General features: G+C 41.7%; 2 protein-coding genes across 3 annotated transcripts in view; one reads left to right on the top strand and one right to left on the bottom strand.

The window, feature by feature from the left end:
* The window catches only part of STT3B (STT3 oligosaccharyltransferase complex catalytic subunit B), a 79,742-nt gene extending 74,979 nt beyond the window's left edge, over positions 1–4,763 (top strand). The window contains exon 16 of the mRNA XM_070391822.1: positions 3,143–4,763. Within this exon, the coding sequence (XP_070247923.1) occupies positions 3,143–3,223 (81 nt within the window). The 3' untranslated portion in view covers positions 3,224–4,763. The remainder of the gene's footprint in view (positions 1–3,142) is intronic.
* Positions 4,764–13,959: 9,196 nt separating this feature from the next.
* Positions 13,960–23,194, bottom strand: part of OSBPL10 (oxysterol binding protein like 10) — a 214,289-nt gene continuing 205,054 nt past the window's right edge. For both annotated transcript variants that reach the window (XM_070391824.1, XM_070391825.1), the window contains 4 exons: positions 22,950–23,136; positions 21,274–21,456; positions 17,540–17,693; positions 13,960–15,201 (listed from right to left, as the gene is read on the bottom strand). In XM_070391824.1, coding sequence (XP_070247925.1) covers positions 15,157–15,201; positions 17,540–17,693; positions 21,274–21,456; positions 22,950–23,136 — 569 coding nt within the window. In that variant the 3' untranslated portion in view covers positions 13,960–15,156. The remainder of the gene's footprint in view (positions 15,202–17,539; positions 17,694–21,273; positions 21,457–22,949; positions 23,137–23,194) is intronic.

The raw sequence follows: 23,194 nt of genomic DNA, 5'->3' as shown, positions 1-23,194 counted from the left end.
TGAGCTATGCCAAAAGTAGTGTGTATGTATGTATGTATGTATTTCTTTTTAATAGATTTCAGAGAGAGAAAAAGGGAGAGAGATAGAAACATCAATGATGAGAAAGAATCATTGATCAGCTGCCTCCCTCCTGCACACCCCACACTGGGGATCAAGCCCACAACCCGGTCATGTGCCCTTGACTGGAATCAAAACCAGGATGCTTCAGTTCTCAGGCCAGTGCTCTATCCAGTGAGCCAAACCAGCAAGGGCCATGCCAAAAATCTTTAATGTAGCCCTGGTACTACCCTTACTCTTGAGGGATACCTTCCAAGACCCCCAGCGAATGCCTGAAACTGCATATAGTACCTACCACAAACTCTGTATAAACTATGTTTTGGTTTTTTTTCTTATACTTACACTAGAGACCTGGTGCACGAAATTTGTGCACTCGGGCAGGGGTCCCTAAGCCCAGCCTGCGCCCTCTTGCAGTTCAGGAGCCCTTGGGGGATGTCTGACAGCCTTGGAGGCGGGAGAGGCTCCCGCCACCGCTACTGCACTCGCCAGCCATGAGCCGGGCTTCTGGCTGAGCAGTGCTCGCCCTGTGGAAGTGCACTGACCACCAGGGGGCAGCTCCTGTGTTGAGCATCTGCTTTCTGATGGTCAGTGCGCATCATAGCGACCAATCGTTCCAACGTTCAGTCGATTTGCATGTTAGCCTTTCATTATATAGGATACCTCTTCACTTAAGAAAATGCTTTTCAAGGTTCTCTTTGGCACATCCAAATTACCAGCATCACTACTCTTGTGCTTCAGGACTATTGTTAAGTCAAATGAGGGTTATTTGAATACAAGCATTGTGATACCGTGACAGTTCTGTTATCTGGCATGGCTACTAAGTGACTAACAAGTGGGGAATGTATATAGCATGGAGGCACTGGACAAAGGGATAATTCATGTACCTGGTGGGACCAAGTGGATAGCACGAGATTTCATCACACTACTCAGAATAACATAAAATTTGGAATTCTCCATTTAATATTTTCAGACCAAGGATAATTGAAACCATGGATGGGGGGGGGGGGTCTGTATTTTAGGTCATTGAAGCAATTATCCTTTTATGTTTAAAATATATTTCAAATATATTCAGTATGCAGATTATTTCAATTTGTACTATAAAAGTGTGATCTGTAAATAAAAACTTTTATTAGCTGTATGATATGTAAATGGAAACTTTTTAAATGAATACTTCTATGCCAGATACAGATTACCAAATCTAGACTGATGTATTTAAATGTCACATACAGCTGGCACTCAATATGTTAGTCATATCAGATTTATTAGTAGTAGTCTTTACATCAAATGATAAATCAGATGATCTGGTTTCTCACAGGCATGTGGTAAGAGAAACTGGTGAGTCACCTCAGTGCAGAAGTTAAAGCAAATGCTGCTAGTCTCAAGGCAGTTTACTCCTAATCCATCTAAGCCCAGTTAAGGTCTACTTTTTCTGAAGAACAATACCATTGAACTTGTCTGATGATAGTAAATTTTCTTAATCCTGACCTCTTTTGTCTTCTCATCATTCCCCTAAATAAAGAAGTGAATAGATAAATCAAATTTATCTCTTTTTATAGTTTGTCTTATTTGTCCAAAATTATATTCTAGTAGCCAACAACATGGACTTTGAATTTCTAGTTTCCGGGGCTTTCTATGACCTGTTTTGTACTAGCACTAGAGGAATGCTGGTTGGTTGGTTGGTTGATTGGTTCTTCTCTCCACCCTGGTTATTACTCTAGGGGTGGGCGTGTGAGTACAGCAGTCATTCTGGTAGTTTTCCTGCGCTGCAAAGCTGACATGGCTGAGGCACTAGTATCAGTAGTACAGGGCTACAGAAAACACTTTTTGGCATGGCTCACTGCCCACAGAGAAGAAAACACTGTGAGGGCTCAGCCCAGTTTTACGTACTTTGCATAGACCTGGGCCATTTGCATGATCTAGCAGAAGAGGTTTCATGTTCGAAATCTGTAGGTAATGATGATAAAGAAACTAGCTCCTTGACCTGGTTTGAATTTTAAAAATTGTGCCCTCTGAAATTTTTTGCTTTTTGCCTTAAGTTAAAATAAAATAACATATATTATGAACCAAGCTAGCAGCAACAAATTTTTGTAACCTTAGTAAGGATTGCATTTTGCCTTATTCTTTTCCCTGTTAGAAAAAATTATAAATTGTTTTAAACTGAACATCATAAATAAATGTACACGATATAGGATTGTACCCCAGGTTTCTGAAATCTCCAAGAGTTGTATTTAAATGTGAAAATTGAATAGAGGGGTCAGTCTCTTGAGTCTTCAGCCTCTGCTAACCCAGTGCTTTGATGGTACGTTAAATTACTTGTTTCCAAAAAATACTTGCTTTTATCAATATCTGTGGATACGTCAGATTGGCAGACACTGTCTGATTTATCTTATAGGATTCTAACATCACAAACATTTTTGCAGTAATCTCTGCCAGCATATTTGTAGTAATTTTTGTTTTTATACCAGAAAACGTGTTGAAAGTATTTTAGTGGGGTCCGAAAGTATTAAGAACATATTATTTTTAAAAGATCTATGAAACTGAAGGAATGTTATGGGGTGTTTTTTTCCTAGGTATTTGGTTTCTGTTTTTTCATTTTTAAGTGCTATTTTTCTACCTAAAACGTAGAATGTGTCAAGTAATTTTATTTTTCATTTTTGTAGATAGGTACAAAGTTACTTAATTTGTATTTCTGACACACAGCTCATTCTTGGAGGCTAAACCAGGAGCAGCATTAACATTTTCTGATACTTTGGTTTAGTATTTCTATCATGCCTAGAAATGTAATTATTATTACAGGTAGGCATTTATAGTAGAGAGGGGATGTGGGGGTTCATTCGTCTGATGGTGAGGAGTATGTGATATGCATTAGAGGAATGCTCTAGTACTGCTTTTCTCTTAAAGCTAGGGACCTACTCCAGTTTATCTTGGATCTTTCAGCATACTTGGCATAGATAGTGGTACTCACTGTTGAAGAGCTAAGTGCTTATTAAGAGAATCTTCCTCACGTTGCAGTAAACCACATGTGTGTATTTTTTTAATCTGTAGGAAACCTGCACTAACACCATGTGTTCTGTTTTCTTTTTAGACTACGAAAAGGAAGCGTGGCTACATTAAAAATAAGCTCGTTTTTAAGAAAGGCAAGAAAATATCTAAGAAGACTGTTTAAATAACTATTCTGGTTCCTAACTTGAAGCAGTTGTCCTCGTGAGAACCAGTCTTTGCCTTTAGCTCATGTCATGTTTCACAACAACAGAGGGTACAGAACCATCACTGATCCAGGTTAATGTTCAAAATTTCCTGGCAATGCCTGATTTAAAAAATAAAATTGGCTTATTGAGAACAGCTGTTTTCGACTTATAAATGTGAAGCAAGACAGAGCACTGCTGTAAATGTCTAACAGCAGATTTTTTTTTATTGGTACATATTATCCTTCAAATCTGAGAATTTGGACTAACTGCACCAAAGAATCCTCTAATTTGGTCCCTGGCACATGCATACTTATTAATGTTTTTATTCTTTTACAAGACCTGCATTTTATTTGAATTACCCAAATAGCAATATATAAATTACGAATGATAAAATGTGATACAAGCTCCTTGAACCACACTAGTAAACTAGTACAGGTCTGAGAAAGAGGTATTAGAAACGTAATTATACTTCTTTGAATTATATTTATTTTCATGTTTCTCCAGTGCAAAGAATGTTTCATCAAATGCACATTTTCTGTTGCTTACTGTTTGCTCTAAGAAGAAGCTGCTGTCTCAAAGATGAACCTCTGAGTAACTAATTGATTCAAATAGGTTTTTTTTTATGTTGGCACATTATTGCTGCTGTTAGCAGTTGTTTTCACCAGGTACTTATAGAGTAGATCTTACACATTGTTCATTCAAGGGCTAAATTTATATCCTTTGGAAATCATGGCAACTGAACAGAATGTTGCTTACCAGGATGGGGTTTATGGGGTTTGTATCTCAGCACTGAGGTTAGCACTATGTTTACATGTAAAAGATTAAGGAAAAAACCCTTAAAGTGGACAAAGTTCATTTTCTCTGACTTCAAAATGACAAAGGATTTGTAAACTTTGCCTGGACTTCTCTCATTTTATAACAGTTTCACTTATCACAATGATTTTGTCCTCTGCTCCATGTTGTTTTAATCCCTTAAGCATTTGATGAAACACTCTGTAATGCTATTGGAATTTTCTTAAAGATGTGACAGTTGTCAAAAATGCACTAAAATATAAATGGAGATTGAACATGTTCACTTTCCAGCTTATAGGCAACTTTATATAGACTTGAACATTTTCTCCAGTTGTTTAGTAAACGTGAAAGAGAAAGGGTTTTTCCTGCCACAGGATATAACTTTTTTTATACAAACAAGCATAACTTACACCACTGCTTTTGGTGGAAAAGTGCAGAATAGTATGTACCTTTTATGAAGAAAAGTGTAATTTACAATATTCAGTGAGAATGTTACTGCTGATTTTCTTTTCCAAAGTGTAGAATATTCTTTGATTTATAGAATTCATTTTTGACCCAGATGATGGTTCTTTTACAGATGGCTGAACATTTTCACAAATAAAGTGTAACTAAATCTGGATTTCTGATACCTTGTCATTTGGGGGATTTTAATTTGTTGCTTTAAAATTCAATGCAGAGAAGTTGTTGACTGTAGGGGAAATAAAGTTAATTCAAATTTTGTGTTAAGTGTGTTGTCTTTTACAAATCTGTTTTTGAAAGGAGTTAAGAGCACTGAACACACTCTTCCTTCCTTGTTCACTTTACAAAGGTTTTATTTAGAGAATATGATTAGAAAAGTGCTAGATTCGTTCAACTTTGACCTACCATTTTATTTTGCCTTCTTTTTGCCTCAGAATGACAATCTCTTTATGGGTTAGTGAGGGGGGAAACACCAAAGGACTTTAACAAAAATAACAAAAACCTTGCTTCATAAAGTTGTGATATTTAATTTGTCAAGTCTTCACTGTAAAATTTTCTCTTTAAGAGCAGGAATGGTCTCTCACCTTTCTCAGTTTTAGGGAACACCACTTTGGTCCAATAGACTGCCTCAATGAAACAGCATAATGTAACAGCATTTGTGATTCTGTTGTATCAGAAAAACAAAATTATAGTAGTTTAAACACATTGGAATATAGGATAATTGGCTCAGAATATTCTTTAGCTCTCTAAATTCATTTCATGTATGATCAATAACACCGAACATTACAGAGGGGTGTATTAAATATCAAGACCTCCAAGGTTTAGACAATACAATAGCTTTTGGTTTTGTTCCACATCTTGGAATTGAACAAAGCTGAGTTCTTCGTAGTATAAATTATAGGCAGTGAGGCAGTCCAAAGATAATGTGCAGTTTTGAAACTTACATTATTACCTAATTGAGTTTGTGTTTGTAGTTTACTTCCTGTGAGTCACTAGGCCATGGCCAAGAGGCCAGCACCTTTTCATAGCTGAAGAGCTATAATAAGAGCATGAAATCTGTAGCTTCTGTGCCTTAAAAAAATTTTAATTGTAATATATAACCAAATTTACAATCTTAACCATTTTTAAATGTATAGTTCAGTAGTATTGAGTACATTTACATTGTTGTGTGGCCAATCTCCAGAATTTTCTTGCAGTCGCTACTTCTTGAATGGTGGGTTTTGTCAGACATCTGCCTTGACGTTCATAATATTCCATTGAGGTAGGTGGAGTAATGGATAAACATAGAACTTAATAGCAGAGTGCAATTGAGATGTAGGAAATTGAAACTGACAAACCAGTAAGGAAATGTTATGATGTCTACTGTTTTAAACTTTTTTTAAATTGTGAAGTGTGACAGAGAACACAAAAATGTACACACCTTTGTGTACACAAATCAAGCAACTCTAACCACAGCCCAAGTCAGGAGAACAGAATGGTGCCAGCACTCCAGAAGCCCCTCCCAGTCATTGGCCTGTCCCACTTCCCCCTCCAAGGCTCAACTGTCCTTGCTTTTAAGGTAATTACTTTGATTTCTGATTTTAATGTTTAATATATCTCTCTGGATAAATGTAGAAATACATACTCTTTTACATCTCTCTTGGATCTTCTGTTCATACATTTTGTGAGTTTTAACCTAATAAAGTAGAACTGCTAATTAGAACATGAAGGTTTTTGTTCATCACATCCTAATCAGCCCATGTCAATCTTTAACTTTGCCTCTGTTCAGTTGAGCAGTGGTTTTTCATTCTGTTTTTCCTTTTCTATGTTACCAATGAGGTTGGCCTTTTGAAAGCCCCTTCTTTATAAGGTTTTAGTTCTAGTCCATTTTTCTGTTGATTTTTTTTATATATATTAGTACGAGTCGTTTCTTAGAATATGCCTAGGAATTCTTCGTTACTTGAATGTCTTATTCAATCTTGTGTGCCAACAGATTTCTATCCCCCATTTAAAAGCTCTTTTCCTAAGCTGAGATGTGAAGATAGTCTCTTGTATTCTTTTCCAGAAGATTTGTTTTTATCTTTTATACTTAGCTTAGAAATTCATTTGTTGAGTGCAGTGTGAATTTTTTGTTTAGGATTTTGTTTGGTTTGCATGTGTATACCTAATTGTCCCTGCGCCATTTATTGAAAAGACCATCCTTTTCCTACAGCTGTGCAGTACTCCTGCAGTAAACCAGGTATCAATATAAGTGTATTCTTAACTCTGTTGTATTCTATAGTGTGTGTTGACTTAACATAACTTGAAGATATAATTAAGATATGGAAAAGCAAGTCCCTCTCCCCTCCCCATTATGTTCTTTAAAATCTTGGTTGTTTGTGGCCCTTGGTTCTAAAACTTGTATGAAAAAAAACAAAGTTGTCAGTAACAAGAAAAAGAAAGCTTTTCAGGCTTTTGATTGGCATTGAAACTATACGGGGAAAATTAGCACTTTTAAAATAATTGTCTTCTATGAACATGGTATATTCTTTGATTTATAGAGGTCTAGATCATCCTTAATTTCTGTTTTATAGCTGTTAAATGGGTCATGCACACTTTCATAAGTTTTATTACAAGGTATATGTTACTTTTGATAAATACTGCCTTATAAAATTTTATTTTCCAGTTGTCAGTATATAGAAAGTTTAGTTTTATATGTTGAGGTTGTGTTCAATAATTTGTTAAACTCATCCTAATATATTCATGTTACTTTTATTAATGCCATCCTAATTGGGGAATAATTGCAGTTTAATTTCTAATGGTTATATGTTTAATTTTCTTGCCTTTGTTGCACTGGTTAGGACATCCAGTATAGTACTATGTAGAAAAGGTAACATCCTTGTTTTCTTCTCTCACATGGGAAAGTTTTGGTATTTCACCTTTAAGTGTGTTTTAATGTAGATTTTTCTGTGGATATCTTTGATTAGATTGAGAACATATTTTTCACAGTTGCCAATAAGTTTTTATCATGAAAAAGCTTTATCAAGTAATTTTTAAAATTTATTTAGATGATTTTGGTTTTTCTCCTGTATTCTGTTAACATAGTGAATTAGAGACTTTTTGTTCACAGTATAAACTAAATTTGCATTCCTGGACTAATGATCAGTGCTTGATAGAATTTGCTGGTGTAAACCATTTGTGCCTGGATTTTTCTTTGTGCAAATGTTTTTAATAATATATTCAATTATTTTAGAGACACAGATTGTTTTGGTTTTTTCTTATGTCAGTTTTGGTAAGTGTTTAAGGAATTTGACCATTTCATCTAAATTTTCAAATAGATTAATGTAAAATTACTGCTAATATCACTTAATGATTATTTTAATGTCTGGATATTTCACATTTGATGTCCTCTTCATTCCTAAAATTGGTTTTCTATTTTCTTGCATCCGTTTTTGTTTCTTCTCATTACCTTGCTCCTCGTTTTCCTTCACAGTTTTTATCAATTTTGTTAGTTTTTCTTTCAAAATTCAGTTTATGGTTTCGTTGACATTTTCTATAGTATGTTTTATCAATTTGTGTTAATTTCTTTTTATTTCCTTAAAGGAGAAGTGTTCTTTTTACTTAAATGTGTTGATTTCTTCTTTCCTAATATCTGAATTTAAAGTCATACATTTACTACAAGATTTAAGTTCCATTCAAACAAATTTTGTTGTAAACTGTCATTTAGTTAATGCCTATTCTAATTTCATTGTACTTTCTTATTTGAACCATGAGCTCACGTTTCTTGATTTTCAAATATGGTAGTTTTCTAGTTATTCCTTTATTAATGTCTACCTTAAGTACATTGTATTCAGACACTGATTTTAATCCTTTGAAAATGGTTAAAATTTGCTGTGATCCTCTGTGTGTCCACCTCCCTGAAGCTTGTTCTGTTATTTGATAAAAAGGATGTACTATTGTAATCATGTAGATTTGCCTATTCTTTCTTGAACTCTCAATTTTTTATGTTTTGAACTCATATCAGGTATATGTACATTTGAACTTTTGGGGGAAATATCAGACTTTATTTTCAGTAGTGCTTTTTGTTAAAGCCTGTTTTCTCTGATTAGTAATAGTGTTCAATTAGCATTCTTAAGATGTTTTCGTGATGTTTCTTTTTTATCCTTTTAAGGTGTCCAACTTTGGATTTGTTTCATTTGGGATTTTTTAAAAATTCTCATCCATCTCTTTAAATGTTGCTTCTGCCCCATTCTCTCTTTGCTCTCCTCTAAGATCTGATTAAGCATAATTAGACCTCTATTGGCTGTATCCCTCTCCATTCTGTATATTCTATTGACTCACCTGGTATCACTAATCTGGTATTAAACGCATCCATTGAGTTTATGTTACTGAATACATTTTTGTCTTCTCCCTCCTCAACTTTTTTTGCGGTTTATAGGAATATAAAAAATAGAGACCTATGTCAGTGGGAGACTTACCATTTCATATCTTTGGACTATATGGGAATGATTTCTAGGCCTTTTAATGTATTAATTGAAATGGGTTTTATTTTATTCCTCACCTGAGGATATGTTTGCTTTTAGAGAGAGAAACATTGATTGGTTGCCTGTTGTACATGCTCTGACAGGATTGAACCTGCTACCTAGGTATGTGCCCTCACTAGGAATTAACACCACAACCTTTGGGTGTAAGGGAGGATGCTCCAACCAATTGAGACACCTGGCTATGGTGAGTTTTATTTTATTTAAACTATTTATTGAAAAGACATTTCTCCCATTTAATTGGTACCACTATAGAAAACAAACCGTGTTGATCTACTGAAGTCTCTATTTCATTCATTTGTGTGTCCTCACACCAGTACCACATTGTCTTGAAGTCAGGTAATGTAGTTCCACAACTTTGTTCAGTGACCTTTTAATATTTACGCTGGGAATACAGGCACACGTGTCTTAGGCAAATGAGGATGTATGGTCACCTCACTTACAACTGACATAGGATTAATATCCAGAATAAGTAAAGTCTTAGAAGAAAAAAAATTATTTTCATTAATCCTTAACCGAAGTAGTATTAATTACATATATGGAAAGGAACATACCTACCAGGGTAGCTAAAATGTGTTAGTGAGGATTGTAAAAACAAATTCATACATTGCCAGGAAGAAATCACCCTGGAAAACTGTTCAGCAGTAGCTGATGCAGTTGTAGATACATATCCCCGTATCTCAGCAATTCTTCTAGGTATGTAAAAGTTACTGTGCTCTAGTGTGGTCTGAAGTCAGCCACCAGATGTGTTGGTTCTGGAGGGACTCCAGTGCAGACCACGTCACCCACAGTTTGTGTGAGGCATGGGCCACTTGGTGGGATCTACAAAACAATCTGTGGTTCATTGCTGCTTGTGTTGGGCTTGAGGCCTCTTGAAGCTAACCACAGTTCCAGGCCAAGACTTGTCATTGCTTATGCCAGACTTGGGGATAGCTTGTTGTTTCAGTGCTAGTTGAAATTGGTTGTCACTTGTGCTTGGCAAGAGGTACAGGACATGCAAGGCCAGCTGCGCTTGTCTGGGGTTGGTAGGCCTTTGAGAGATTTTAGGAACGTCCACAAGCGTGAACCTAGGCAGGTTGCTTATGTGGATGGAAAGGTGGCTTGGACCAGGCGCGCAAGTAGGCTAGGGCCTCGGAATTATCAGAGCGAGGTGTACAGTGTTAGCCAGGTTAATGGAGAGCAGAGATTTGGTGCCTTTCTGTGACTGCTGGTTGAATGGGGGAAGGGTTCAACAAAAGAACAGTGGTACCTGCCAGCATTTCCACCCCTCACGCTGTAGCTAGCCAACTCAGTGCTTTTCTGTATGTCCTTGGTGCCGATATAGGTGCTGCCCCCAGTGCTAGTGAGCAAGCAAGCCTGTTTTCAGGCCCCTCGATTGAGACTGTAGCAGCACTCTGTCTCACTTACATACAATCGCCACAAGTTTTCACAGCCAGATGTTGTGGAGACTCCTCTTCCCAGCACTGATGCCCCAGGTTGGGGAGCCACATGTGGTGCTGGGAGCCCTCGCTCCTCAGGAATGACCTGATTCTTATTTGAGTTGGATTTTGGTTAATGAGGAAAATCATTGCAGTGATTTGATTTTTCCACTGTGCTTGTGTTATAAGGGTTCTAGAAAGCAATCAGTGGTCTATAGCAACTGAACAAATGCCCACTGAAGAAAAAGTCATATTCAAAAGTAATAGGAAATGTCAGGGTGTAAGGTATATTCATTTTTGCCCCACTCTCTCCACAGTGTAGCATGGTTGGGAGAAAGCAGCCACCTATCTCCTAGTGACCTCTCTCAAATAATGGAGCAGAGCACTTACTTGTAGCATTCTAATGTGTCTAGGGCTGCCTGAAGACCTGGTCTCTGTTTCACTTAACTTGGCTCAGATCTCAGGCTTGGAAAAGCTGAAAAGAGACTATAGACCTGGAGATGCTTTAGCAAGAAATGGGGGTAGAGGAACAAGAGAATATCTAAGGTTCTGAGAAGTCAGAGGAAAATCTGGAAAAATAAAGACATTTAAAGATAGCCATTAACACCATTTGTTCCACTCTGGTGATTACCTGAGACCCTGACTTACTTATGTGGCCTGAGCCTTTTTCCAGAGTAAAGTTCCCCAAACACCCAGTGGCCTGCAGGAGACCACACTAGAGCACCACCAACCAACTCTATAAATTACACACCTGAAGGGTGAACTCAGCCCCATTAAAGCTCCTGCTGCATGGGGTCAGCCTTTACACAACAGCTCATATGCTGTAGCCAGGGCCGGTCCTCATAGCCAGTGCACCTGAGGATCAACCCCACCCACTGACATGCCAACAGCAAACAAGAGACACCTCGCCTGGCTTAGGTGATAGGCAGGTTGTGCCTCACAGGACACCTTCTACATAAGGCCCCTCTGCTGAGACTGGGAAAGGTAGCAGATCTACTTAATATATAGAATCAAACACAGAGTCAGCCAAAATAAAGACACGAACATGTCCCAAATGAAAGAACAGGACAAAACTCCAGAAAAAGGAACTAAATAAAAGCAGTGTGCCAGATACAGAGTTCAAAGTACGGGTTATAAGGATGCTCAATGAACTTCAGGGAAGAATAGACTAACTCACCGAGAACCTCAACAAAAGAGATAGAACCATGAAAAAGGACCTGTGGGAAATGAAGACTACAGCAGAGGATTAAATCAGCAATGCAGAAGACATGGTAGAAAACACCAAATCAGGACAGCAAAATAATTTTTTTAAGTGATGAGAATTTAAGGGACCTCTGGTACATCATCGAGCATACCAGCATTTGTATCATAGTTACCAAAAGGAGAAGAAATGATGGAAAACATCCCTAACCTGGTGAAGGAAATAGACCATACAAGTCCAGGAAGCAAACAGTTCCAAGGAAAATGAACCCAAAGAGGTACACACCAAAACCCATCCTAATTGAAGTACCAAAGATTAAAGGCAAAGAGAGAATCTCAAAAGTAGTGAGGGGGGGAAAAAGCAATTATGTAAAAGGGAGCTCCCATAAGACACTTGGCTCAATTATATTTAAAGTTTTTGGGATCAAGAATTCTATACCTGTCAACATAGTCTTTCAAAGATGACCAGAAGTTAAGCGATTTCCAAGTAAGTAGAAGCTGAGTTCATTACAATTACATCTGCCCTGCAAGAAATGAAATCTTTCAAGGTGAAATGAAAGGTATTAGACAAACTCAAAGCTATAACATTTTTTCTTCTACAGGATTTCAAAGAAAAATAATTATAAGTCTATGTTAATGGGTACACAATATATAAAAATATAATTTGTAATGTCAACAGAGAGGTGGAACTATAAAACATTTTATATGCGATTGAGTGTGGGTATTAATTTTAAATGGGTTGTTACAACGTTAGCATGTTATATGTAATCTCTCTATTAACCAGAAAGAAAATAACTGTCTTCACGCAACACTTAAGGAAATGTTCTGCTAAATGCACTAGGCAGTTTCATCGAGCAATCGTATAGTGTACTTACACAAACCTAGATGCTATATACACAGGCAATGGAATAGAATAGAGAGCTCAGGAAGAAATCCTTGCATAGGTGGTCTAATAATATTTGATACAGGTGTTCAATGGGGAAAGGAAAGTTTTTCTTCAAGTGGTCCTAAGAAATCAGAATAACCATGTGCAAAGTTGAACTCTTACCTAACATAGTATAGAAAAGTTAACTTTAATGGATCAAAAGCCTAAACATACGAGCTAAAACTCTTGGAAGAAAACATAGGGGAGAAGCTCCATAAAATTAGATTTCTTGGCTATCACAACAGAAGCACAAGCTACAAAAGAAAAAATAGAGAAATTGGACTCGAACAAAATTTTGTCCATTAAAGGATACTACCAACAGTGAAAGGGCAACCCAAAGAATGGAGAAAATATTTATAAAACACTTAATAAAAGATTGCTCTCCAGAATAAAGAACTCTTACAACTCAACACATAAAACAACCCAATTAGAAAATGAGCAACGAAGTTAAATAGACAATTCATCTAAAGATATACAAATGGCCAATACATACATGAGATGCTCACCATAACTAATCATTAGGAAAATGCAAATCAAAACCACAGTTAAGATAGTGCTCTACACCCATTGAGAAGATTATTATTAACAAAAAAGCAGAAAATAAATGTTTGGGAAAATGTAGAGAAATTCAAACCATGTGCATTGCTGGTGGGATGCAAAATATAGTGTAGTCACTGTGGAAAACAGTATGGTGGGTCCTCAAAAAATTAAACATGGAATTTTCATATGATACAGCACTTCCACATCTGGGTATATATCCTTAAAGGAACTGAAACAGGGACTCAGAGATACTCCAGGAGTCAAGATTGTGGTGGTGGTGGTACCAGGGGTCAAAAAGGTGGGTACATTTCACAATTTTGTAAAAGGCAATGAGCCCACCCCCAAAAAGGTAACCTTCTCTATATTTTACGTACCAAATAGTTTATACTTTGAAGTAAGGCTGGAAAATCTAAAAACACCACAGTAATTACTTTTGAGAAAAAAATCCTCAATGAGAAGACTAAAAATTGCATTTATTCTGCTTTTCCTCTCAGAAATAAAATGGTTCCAAATGCTTATTCTCCCAGGTGTTGTAAGACTGTACACCTAAATATGCCTACATTACTACTTTGCTGGTAGTAACTTTTCACAAAATAAAACATTCACTAGATATGAGTTAAATGTTCTTACAAACTTGTCATGGAATATCCACAATGTTTGGTAGATTTCTCATGTTTGAAATACTGTTTTGATGTAAATATGTATGCTGTTCACATCAAATTAACAAAATTTGAGCTCATTTAGAGCCATCAATTCCAACAGAACTTTTAATCCCTAAAAATAAAAGACACAGATAGGTATAGTATTTAATCGAAATATATTTGTCTAATATCTACAAAGTGTGAACATTTGGTCTTAAGAAAGCAGACAAAAGGCACAAGTTAGTATTACTACAGAGAAGCATTCATGCTACTGGATTTTATAAATATTCTTCAGAGTGGTACAGTAAAAAATAAAATAATAAGCAGTAAGCAAAAATCAAATGTTATATTTTTCCTTCCTTTATATTCTAGTTGTGTCTTGACCTCGTTGTAAAGGCTGAGAACTGAAATTCAACTGAAACCATGGAACACTTAATCACAGTGGTTTTCTTGCTGCAGAGTTTGGGTCAAATGATAGAGGTGCACTAAAAAAAAAAACAAAAAAAAAAAAAACACACAAAAAAAAAACAACAGGAAATTCTTTTCCCCAAAACTAAATACAAGATTGAGGTTGTGGTTGTGCATGTTTAATTATATGCATGCGTATATTTAACTTCTAAAGCCCTTTTTTCATCATAAAAGTAGTGATGTCTCCATATGACTTGTTTTCTACTGTAAAAGCAGCAGCTTCTAAAAAAAATGTATGACTAGTGCTTTGAGCAGGAGAAACTGTCAGTTTCTGGGGCAAGTAGATGAGAGGCAAACTCCAAGGTGGGCCTGGCTCTAGGTTCTCCCAGAGGTGCTCCACCCTGAAAGGCTCTGGCATAAACCTGGAATAGCTTTCTGCTCACTCCCATTCAGCAGAAAATAGCCGTTTATCTTTCTGCAGTATGGACAGGTGAAATGCCGTGGGATGAGAGCTGGGAATCACAATAATTTTGAAATGACAGGAACGAGCCATTTTCTACCAGATGGATATCAGTTGGACCATGCCAATCCCTCTCCCCCCCCCTTTTTTTTTTGACAGGAGTTGACTATGTGAGAATACTTTTGTAAGTGCAAAACATTTTTGGCAGAGTGAAAAATAGAAAAGGCCAATCATTGATAAAAAGGAGCCCATAATTACCCACTTAACTCTTGGTAAGTGCAGTATTTACATGTGTAATAATCAGCAGACATGTATACAATGGCATGTGTGTGAACATATAGTATGCCAAGAGCTCACAACTGTACACACACATGCCCCAAATGGCTCTTGAATAAACTTAATCCTATAGCAGAGTTTGGAGTACATTTTTCACAGTATAGAATTTTTCAGGTACCATTTCTTGAATGATATCAAGCGGTCTCAGTGAATACCAACAGAACCTTGATACTGTACCACTTTAATTCCTACAAAAACGGGGCTCTTCCTGAAGGCTCTGCACCTCCACCCGGTCAGTGTGCCTTCCACAGGGGATTGAAGTAGACCCAGCCATCACCCTATAAGAGAAGGGAGGAGACGTTACACGGAGACCTCTCAGCAGGCAAAGGGGAGGAACAAGAGTCCAGGCTCTGTAGGTTGGAAGCTTAGTACCATGCAAAGCACTGTTAGCATCTGTCAGGACCACCACCAGTATGTGCATCCGCCTTGTTCCTGGCATCTCAGCTGTGCCAGGCTGGTGGTCTCACTACCCCTCCTCAGCTTTTAAAGCCCATATGATCTTCGCATGCTAGCCTTTTAGGAGGAAATCCCGCAAAAATTAACAAAAGAAGGGGGGCTTTGTTGGTTTATATCAAGGAAGATTAAGAGGGAGGAGCGCTTTTAAACAGCAGGACAGGGTGGGGGTGGGTACGTGTTGGATGAACAGACGAGAGAGAAAAGCGGAGACCTGCATGTGAGGAATTTGCCCAAACCAGTGATTTACAGCCTATCAGCCTGGAGGGGACTGTCCAACAAAAGCTCTCACCAGCAGGATAGTCACACATCAGTGCACACTAGAAATACCACCAATCCAACACCAGTGAGAAATGGCAAGAATCAAGATGGTGCACTCAGCCTGGTGCTAGGCTAGAAGGGCATATACTGAATGATAACGATTCTGGTTTGGGGGTGATTTTTATTCTTTACATATCCTCAAGCCTTCTGTTACAAACACAGGGGGCTTTTATTAAACTCAGCAGGGAACAGTATGTTTTTTTCTGTCATTTTGTTTTTGTGCATCTTTCCACAGAAGCCAGACAAGCTAGTCTCAGAGAGACCAGATTCACCTCACAGAAGGATCCTTAAAGGATTGTGTGGTGGTTAATTGTCTATGTCAACTTGGCAGGCCATGCGTGGCCAGATTACACAATTTCTGGGTGTCTGTGTTTTTGGATGAGATTAGCATTTGATTAGTGAGCTCAGCAAAGGAGATTGCCTTCCCCATTGTGGGTGAGCATCATCCAACCTGTTAACCTAAAAAGAAAATAAGTGGGAGAAGGAGGAATCTGCCTTGTTTTCTGCCTCCTTGAGTTGGGACATCTCATCTGCCCGGACAGGGATTTATACTATCGGCTCCCGGTCCTCGGCCTTCAGACTTGGACTAAATTACACCATCAGCTTCCCTGGGGTCTCCAGCTTGCAAATAGCAGATCCTGGGGATTTTCAGCCTCCATAATCCATGAGCCAGTTCCTTGTAATAAATCTACATGCAGTTATGTCTCCTATTGGTTCTGTTCTGTTTCTCTGGGGAACCCTGACTAACAATACAGATTCATCTCACCTGGGCAAGGTTTCCAGACAAGATTCCCACTCAGAGTCTCATAAAGGCAGAGTCTCTAACAGGCCTTCTGCCTGAGCCAGAATCCAACCTTGGAGTCTTGCCTCCACAGCCACAGCCCCTGCCTCAGGGGGGACAGGGGCTACTTTCTGCTCCTGACCTGGAGTCTACCTCACGGTTACTAACTCACCCAAGGCCTTCTACCTACACAGTAATCCTTCCTTGTTGCAGGTCAGGCCTACCAGCACCTGAGCCAAAGAAAGCCCAGACAGGTTTCAATTGGTTCTCGGTGTTTACATTTTTAAAAATTCCTTCATACCATGTGAAAACTTGTGAAGAATTGGACAGTTTGTGATCACCTGGAGGTAAGTGGCATCAACCCACTTTAGATACAGACTCACGTCTGCCCCAGTCCTCCCAGCCTGTTTCTCGTGGATGCTGCCGGCTCCTGAGGGCCTGCCTTAAACTGGCCTCTGACTCCCGTTATTCCCACTTCTGTTCGAATGCTTCCCAGTTGCTCCACAAACCATTTCAAGAGCATAAGAGCCTCAACTGAGCACACAGTGCATTGCCCATTGCCCATTGCCCAGGGGTGGGCACTCGTAAGGGTTTATTTCTGCCTTCGCATGCCACTTTCCTGGGTGGCAGCAGCAGCATTCGGGCACAGGACTCAGGCCGGCCTGTCCAGCATGTCTGTCCCATTTGGCCCACAGGAGGCAGAGCTCTGAAAGCAGTTCTGTCATGAAGGTCCCAGCTCACCCGGTGTGGAGCGGGCAGCAGGGCACTTCACTGCAGCTAATGATAAAGTAGCAGGGGCCTGTTTCTCTGTATGACTAGGACAGCATCCAGGTCTGCCATCCCACGCCTCGCCCTCCCTGGCAGGCCGATGGGCTTTTCTGATGGAGGCTGCCAGAGGGACAGGGTGCTCAGTTCTGCCCAGAGGACGCGCTGGAGCCAAGCTATCCCACATCTTCCCAGGACCTCTCCTGCCCCATCTTTCTGTCTATCCAAACCACTGCATTAGCCAAATAAATCCATCTGCCCCTCAGGACAAGCACCCAAACAGGCGGTGAAGTTACCTCCTGGATAAAGTACTTGGGCTGCCATGGGGTGCGGAGGTTCTCTCGCTTCCGCTCCTCCATCCGCTGCTTGTCCTCCAGGCGCCTCTTCTGCTCGGTGGCGGCATCGATGTCCCCCAGCCGCAGGTAGCGGGTCACCTCCCGCCAGAGGTTCCTGGGGGTGACAGAGGAGAGGAAGTGGTCAGGCAGGGACAGCAGGTTCAAGGAGGGTCATCATCCGTAAGGAGGGGCCAGAGCAGGGAAGAGGACATCTGGGCAGGCCATCCGTAGAGGTAGCTCATTGCAGGTGCCTCAAAGTCTGCTAGAACCAAGGATTTGAACCCAGGGCTACCGGCTATGCTGCTGCTACAACAATAAAGCAGATGCTTAGATGGTGTTCACCATATTAACTCATATTTACATATAAACTCATTTAATCACAGTAACCCAATGACATAGATGCTGTATTAGCATCCCCATTTTAAAGGGAAGGAAAAATAGGTTCACGTAAGGTGAAATGACTTGCCCAAGGTCAGCGAGCTGATATATGAACAATGGCTGGTTTCCCACAGGGAAACCCACTATTAGGAGTTAGAAGGGGGAGGGAGGGAGGAGTTGATTTTGCTGCAGGCTCTGTCATCTCACCCACATCTACACAGGAAGTTAATTCTCTGCCCCACTCATTCATTGTAAAAGGCGGCCTAGATTGGCTCCTATCTTGTGCAGTTTTTCTCGGATTTCCCAGGACCACCCCTGATTCACACACACTGTTCCAGGGGGTGAGGACGGAACTGAGGGAGAGCAGGGCACCATCACCCATGCACTTCCTCACTTAGCCACATCAGGATGAGGCGGGGCTGGGTCATATCACTGTCTTTTTCATCACCCACACCCTTGACACATCTGGTGCCAGGGGAAGGGCTGGGCATAAGGACATCTGGTTGGGGGGGGTGCTCTCAAGAGCAGGACCTCCCATGAAAAGCCTCATAAGACAGTGGCCCCAAGTTTAGAAGGCAGAGACGCCCAAGGACTAGAGAGGGGTAGTAGGACAAGAACTGGCCCCAGACAAAGCTCTGGCCAGACACACGGGGACCCAACCAATAGCGCTACTAGGATGGGGACTGGTGGGGAGAAGTTGGGGGCTCATCTGGGGAAGTCTCTGAACTTCAAAAGAAAGGGCAGAAAGGTGAGGAGCCTTTAGGTGGGGAGGGTGGGAGCAGGTCAGTGAGAAAAGCAGAAAGTCCAGGAGAGCCTCATGGCAAAGGCCGGCGAGTGGCTGAGGCAGGATTGTGGCTGGCATCACAGGGCCCTGGGTCTGCCTTCATCCACCAGGGCCCTGGGGGCTCTGGGCAAGGCAGGACATCTCTCAGACCAAACTCGGCATCCTGAGCAAATGCATGGGTGTGGGCAGACAAATGCAAGTATCTTCACTCTTCCCTGACGGCTAGTGGTTCCCTCCCCTCCAAGGGGGCTCGCCGAGGCCAGCATCACTGTGAGGGCTGGGAGAACTGGTCTAACCACTGCCCCCGCCCAGCCATGCAGGAAAGGCCTGGCAGACCTGCTGTGTAGTAGGCTCAGGTGTTCTGAACAGCAAGGGAACCCCTGGACCAGATACTCTACCACCTTCCAGGGCTGTTTCCTAGGGAACACAAGGTGGGCTGGACTTGGTTTCCCTGCCGTTCAGCTCCATGTTTCAGTAAAGTCTGCATACGTAAGCCACAAAGAGGTGGCACCCCTCTGTCCTACTCCCATACCAGACCCCACCCCCACTCCAGGCTGAATTCTGAGTTCCCCTGGCTAAGAGAGGCAGCAAAGGGACTTGAGGAGTAGCTAACCTACTCATATCCCTAGAACAACAACACAAGGGCATCAGTTCTGTTCTCAACTGCCAAACCAGGAACAGACATGCCATGGTAGTAACCGCAAGGTTCCTGACCCTGGAAAGGCTCCATCGGGGGCAAAGGGGGAGCTTTCTTCCCGCCCGCAGTCTGTCCCTTGTCCTGCGACTAGTGCCCAGTAGGCTGAGCTGAAAAAGCCAGTGGGTGGGAGTTCACGCCCTCCATTTGGACACAGAGAAGGTTACACGGCCCCCAAACAGAAGAACTTCAAAGCGCGTGCTAATCCTACAACGAAGCAGAGGTTCCAGAGGTACTGAGGCCCTGGTTGTATTAAACTTAGTTACAACGTATGGTTCGAACACAGTGTTGCATCCCGCCTCAATTTTACAGAATTCACACTTCCCATTGGTTACAAACTTATGGCAAAGGCAAACCTTTCACCGAATCATCTGTTATTTCATTTAAATCCTACCTCGTATTTCTAAAGAGCAGCATATGCTTTTAGATAAGGCAAATATTTTCTGTAAAGGGCCAGACAGTAAACATCTTGGCTTGGCAGGCCATATGGTCTTGGTCCCAACTACTTAACTGCCATTGTAGCAGGAAAGCAGCCATAACCAATAAACATGGCTATGTTCCCATAAAATTTTACAGATATCAGCTACAGGCTACATTTGGCCCCGGGCCACCATTTGCTGACCTGGTTGAAAAATCAAATGGGCATATTCCAAGCAGAGTCTACCCACGTGCCTGCATACACATCACTCGAAGGGGTCGCAGCATATTCATGCCATAGCGCAGACATGCGAACTGGTCAGATACTCTTACTTAGCCGTTTCCTCCTGTTGAACAGGCAGGTGGTTGCTTTTTCTTTTGTTTGTTTAGGTTTTTAAATAGATATATTTATACTAGAGGCCCGGTGCACGAAATTCATGCAGGGGGGGAGGGGAAGGGGTGTGTGTGTGTCCCTTAGCCCAGCCTGCACCCTCTCCAATCTGGGACCCCTTGAGGGATGTCCAACTGCCTGTTTAGACCCAACCCCAGTGGACCTAAATGAGCAGTCGGACATTCCTCTCAAAATCCAGGACTGCTGGCTCCCAACCACTCACCTGCCTGCCTGCCTGCTTTCCCCTAACTACTTCTACCTGCCAGCCTGATCGACGCCTAACTGCTCCCCTGCTGGCCCGATTGCCCCTACCAGCCTTGTCACCCCTAACTGCCCTCCCCTACTGGCCTGGTTACCCCCAACTGCCCTCCCCTGCTGGCCTGATTGCCCCCAACTGCCCTCCCCTGCTGGCCATCTTGTGGCAGCCATCTTGTGTTGGGGTGATGGTCAATTTGCATACTACCTCTTTATTATATAGGATATAAATATATATTTAACTTTATGCTTGAAAATTTTTTTGAATTTAAGAACTGTCCCTTAGAATAGATTCCCAGAAATACAACACAAGATTAAACTGAATGAATGATTCATGCAGCCAAACCTCACACATTCCTACTGTAAGCACAGGGCATCGAACGTCAATTTGATCACACCCTTGTCAGCACTGAATTTTTAAAAATTATGTTGCTAATCTGGTAAAAAAGAAAAAAGTGCTCGTAGCTTCACTGCACGGTTCTTTGATTACTACCAACTCCCTGTGTTTAACTTTGTAATGAAGCAACAGTCCAGCTGAGTTGACAAACTCTTTGGGGACAGGCATTAAGTCTGCGGCAGACTGTCTTCACCCTCCACCCCCTACTGAAAGATTCAAAGGCTCTATTGCTCAATGACACACAGTGGGAAATCCAAATATCTCAAGTCAGAGCAGGATTCCCGGCCCGTTCCGTTTGCTGAGCTTTCTAAGGCTTCCTCTCTGTCCCCTGGGTCGAGCGCAGAGGGAAACAGCTGGAGAGAAACAGCCTGATGCCCACCTGGACTCCATGGGCCCCTGCTTCTCCAGAGGTCTGATCTTCTTGGGGCACACTGGCAACGTGGTCGTGTCCACGACTTTGGTTTCTCCGTTGTTGTAGGTGAACTCTAAGGTGCCGTTCCATTCCCCGTGGACTTTACAAACAATGGTGTTGGTTGGGTTGTGCTTCACTTCTGCCGTGACCCTGAATGAAGGAAGGAATCAAAGGAACACGCTTTGCAACATTATAAAAAAACAGAGACTGGAAAAGGTGGACTCACATTGGGAGATTCTTTTTTTGATGGGGTGGCATGGAGAGGAATCGTTTTTTTAGTGTTTTGCTCAAAGTCTAGCTTATAAAATGGGATCTAATGTCCCTGAACACAAAACGAAGGCATTGATGGAAAAACTGGTGAGAGATGAATCATGTCTACAGATCAGTTAATAGGCTAATCTAATGAAAGCTGAGCAACACTAACCTCGTGCTTGGCCTTGCATGGATACCTTCTCCTGCTCACAGCAACCTTCCGTGGGCTCTAAAAGCACTGTGTGCCGGTTTGTGACCTCTCGCTTCACCTGCCTGGCCTGAGGGGGCTCCGGGTTCCAGCTCTGGGTGAAAGCAGATCCCAGCTCCCTCTCTACCTGGGAACTTGCTACACAGTCAGAGGAACACGGGAGAAATGGGGAGTCCTGCTCCAGGCAGCCAAGCGTAGGAGGCCAGCTCCTCTCTTCCTAACAGCCAAACTCAGGTTGAATTTGAGCTTTCAAACCGAGGCTTGGAAGCTCTCTGCCTGAGCCTGAACATGGCCAAGGTTCCCAGGTGGCGAGCAAAGGCTCTCAGGCCGCATCAGGAGACGTCCAGGCCACGCACAGGGGAAAGGCATTAGGGGTGTGCTGGTAAAGGTTTAACAATGGCTGTCCAGGAGGGGAAAAAACGGATCTGTAGCGTTTGCCAATTTCCGTGGGGCCCCACTACCACTGATTTCAAGCTGCCAACTTGATAGGAGGTGGAGCTGGGGAGCAGAGCACGTGGTCACCCTGCGAGCCCCTGCGTCTGGCTCCAAAACGGCCACTGAGGGCGCCCACTTCCCCCGCGACAGACACTGTGACATCATACAGAACACTTTCCCCAAAAAAGGGCAGGGACGGGAGCCTGTTTGTATGCGGATCTGCTCTGAAGGAGGGATTTTTATAACTGGAGCAATAAAAACAACGTTGTGCTTCTGCAAACAGCAGACCTCGCCTTCCATTTCTTAGGCTTGGGCTTCCCCAGCTCCTAAAGCAAAGATCTCACAGAGGATACGGGGTTCGGGAGACTTAAAGAAGCCAATTTAACATGAATGGGGTGCTCCCGGGCAGAGTCTGGGTTCACAGATCAAATTGCTTCAGATCAGAGAAACAGGCTGCGGCATCAGGAGGGTGCGTTTACTGTAACAAACGGAAGTGTCTTTTTTCTCTGGTGTGTGTTTGCTAATACATCCCCAAATGATTTCACCATTAAGTTTACATGAGAAGAGTTTAAAAAAACAAAACAACCTGCCATGGGAGGGGGAAACAAAGCAGCACCTCTTTTGAAAAAAGATGTTAACTTTATCTTGACTTTCAATGCATCCCATGGCGGGAACCCAATTTCTGGTGGAGAAATGGACCCCTGGGCCTCGTGATAAGATGGAGACGGAGCCTCCCCGCGCCGCCTACCTGTGTACTTTCCCTCCATAGAAAGGCTTCGTGTGGAATATCACGGTTGCCGAGTACCCTGTCTTGGCACAGTTGATGCTGACTTTTCCTCCGAGCTCCACCCAGGGGATGGTGAGGATGGAGCGAGCGTAGGCACTAGGCAGGGTGAACACGTACTCCTCCCCGTGCTCCAGGAGCCGCAGCACACCTCCAGGGAGAGAGGAGGAGATGGTCAGGCGCACAGACTCGAGAGGGGCAGCGGGGGA

This window comes from Myotis yumanensis, unplaced genomic scaffold (genome assembly GCF_028538775.1).
Source record: "Myotis yumanensis isolate MYYU_CA2020_CCGP unplaced genomic scaffold, mMyoYum1.0.hap1 SCAF_14, whole genome shotgun sequence".
Classification (NCBI taxonomy): Eukaryota; Metazoa; Chordata; class Mammalia; order Chiroptera; family Vespertilionidae; genus Myotis; species Myotis yumanensis.
The sequence above is the reverse complement of the archived record's forward strand: the minus strand, read 5'-3'. Positions and strand labels throughout refer to the sequence as shown.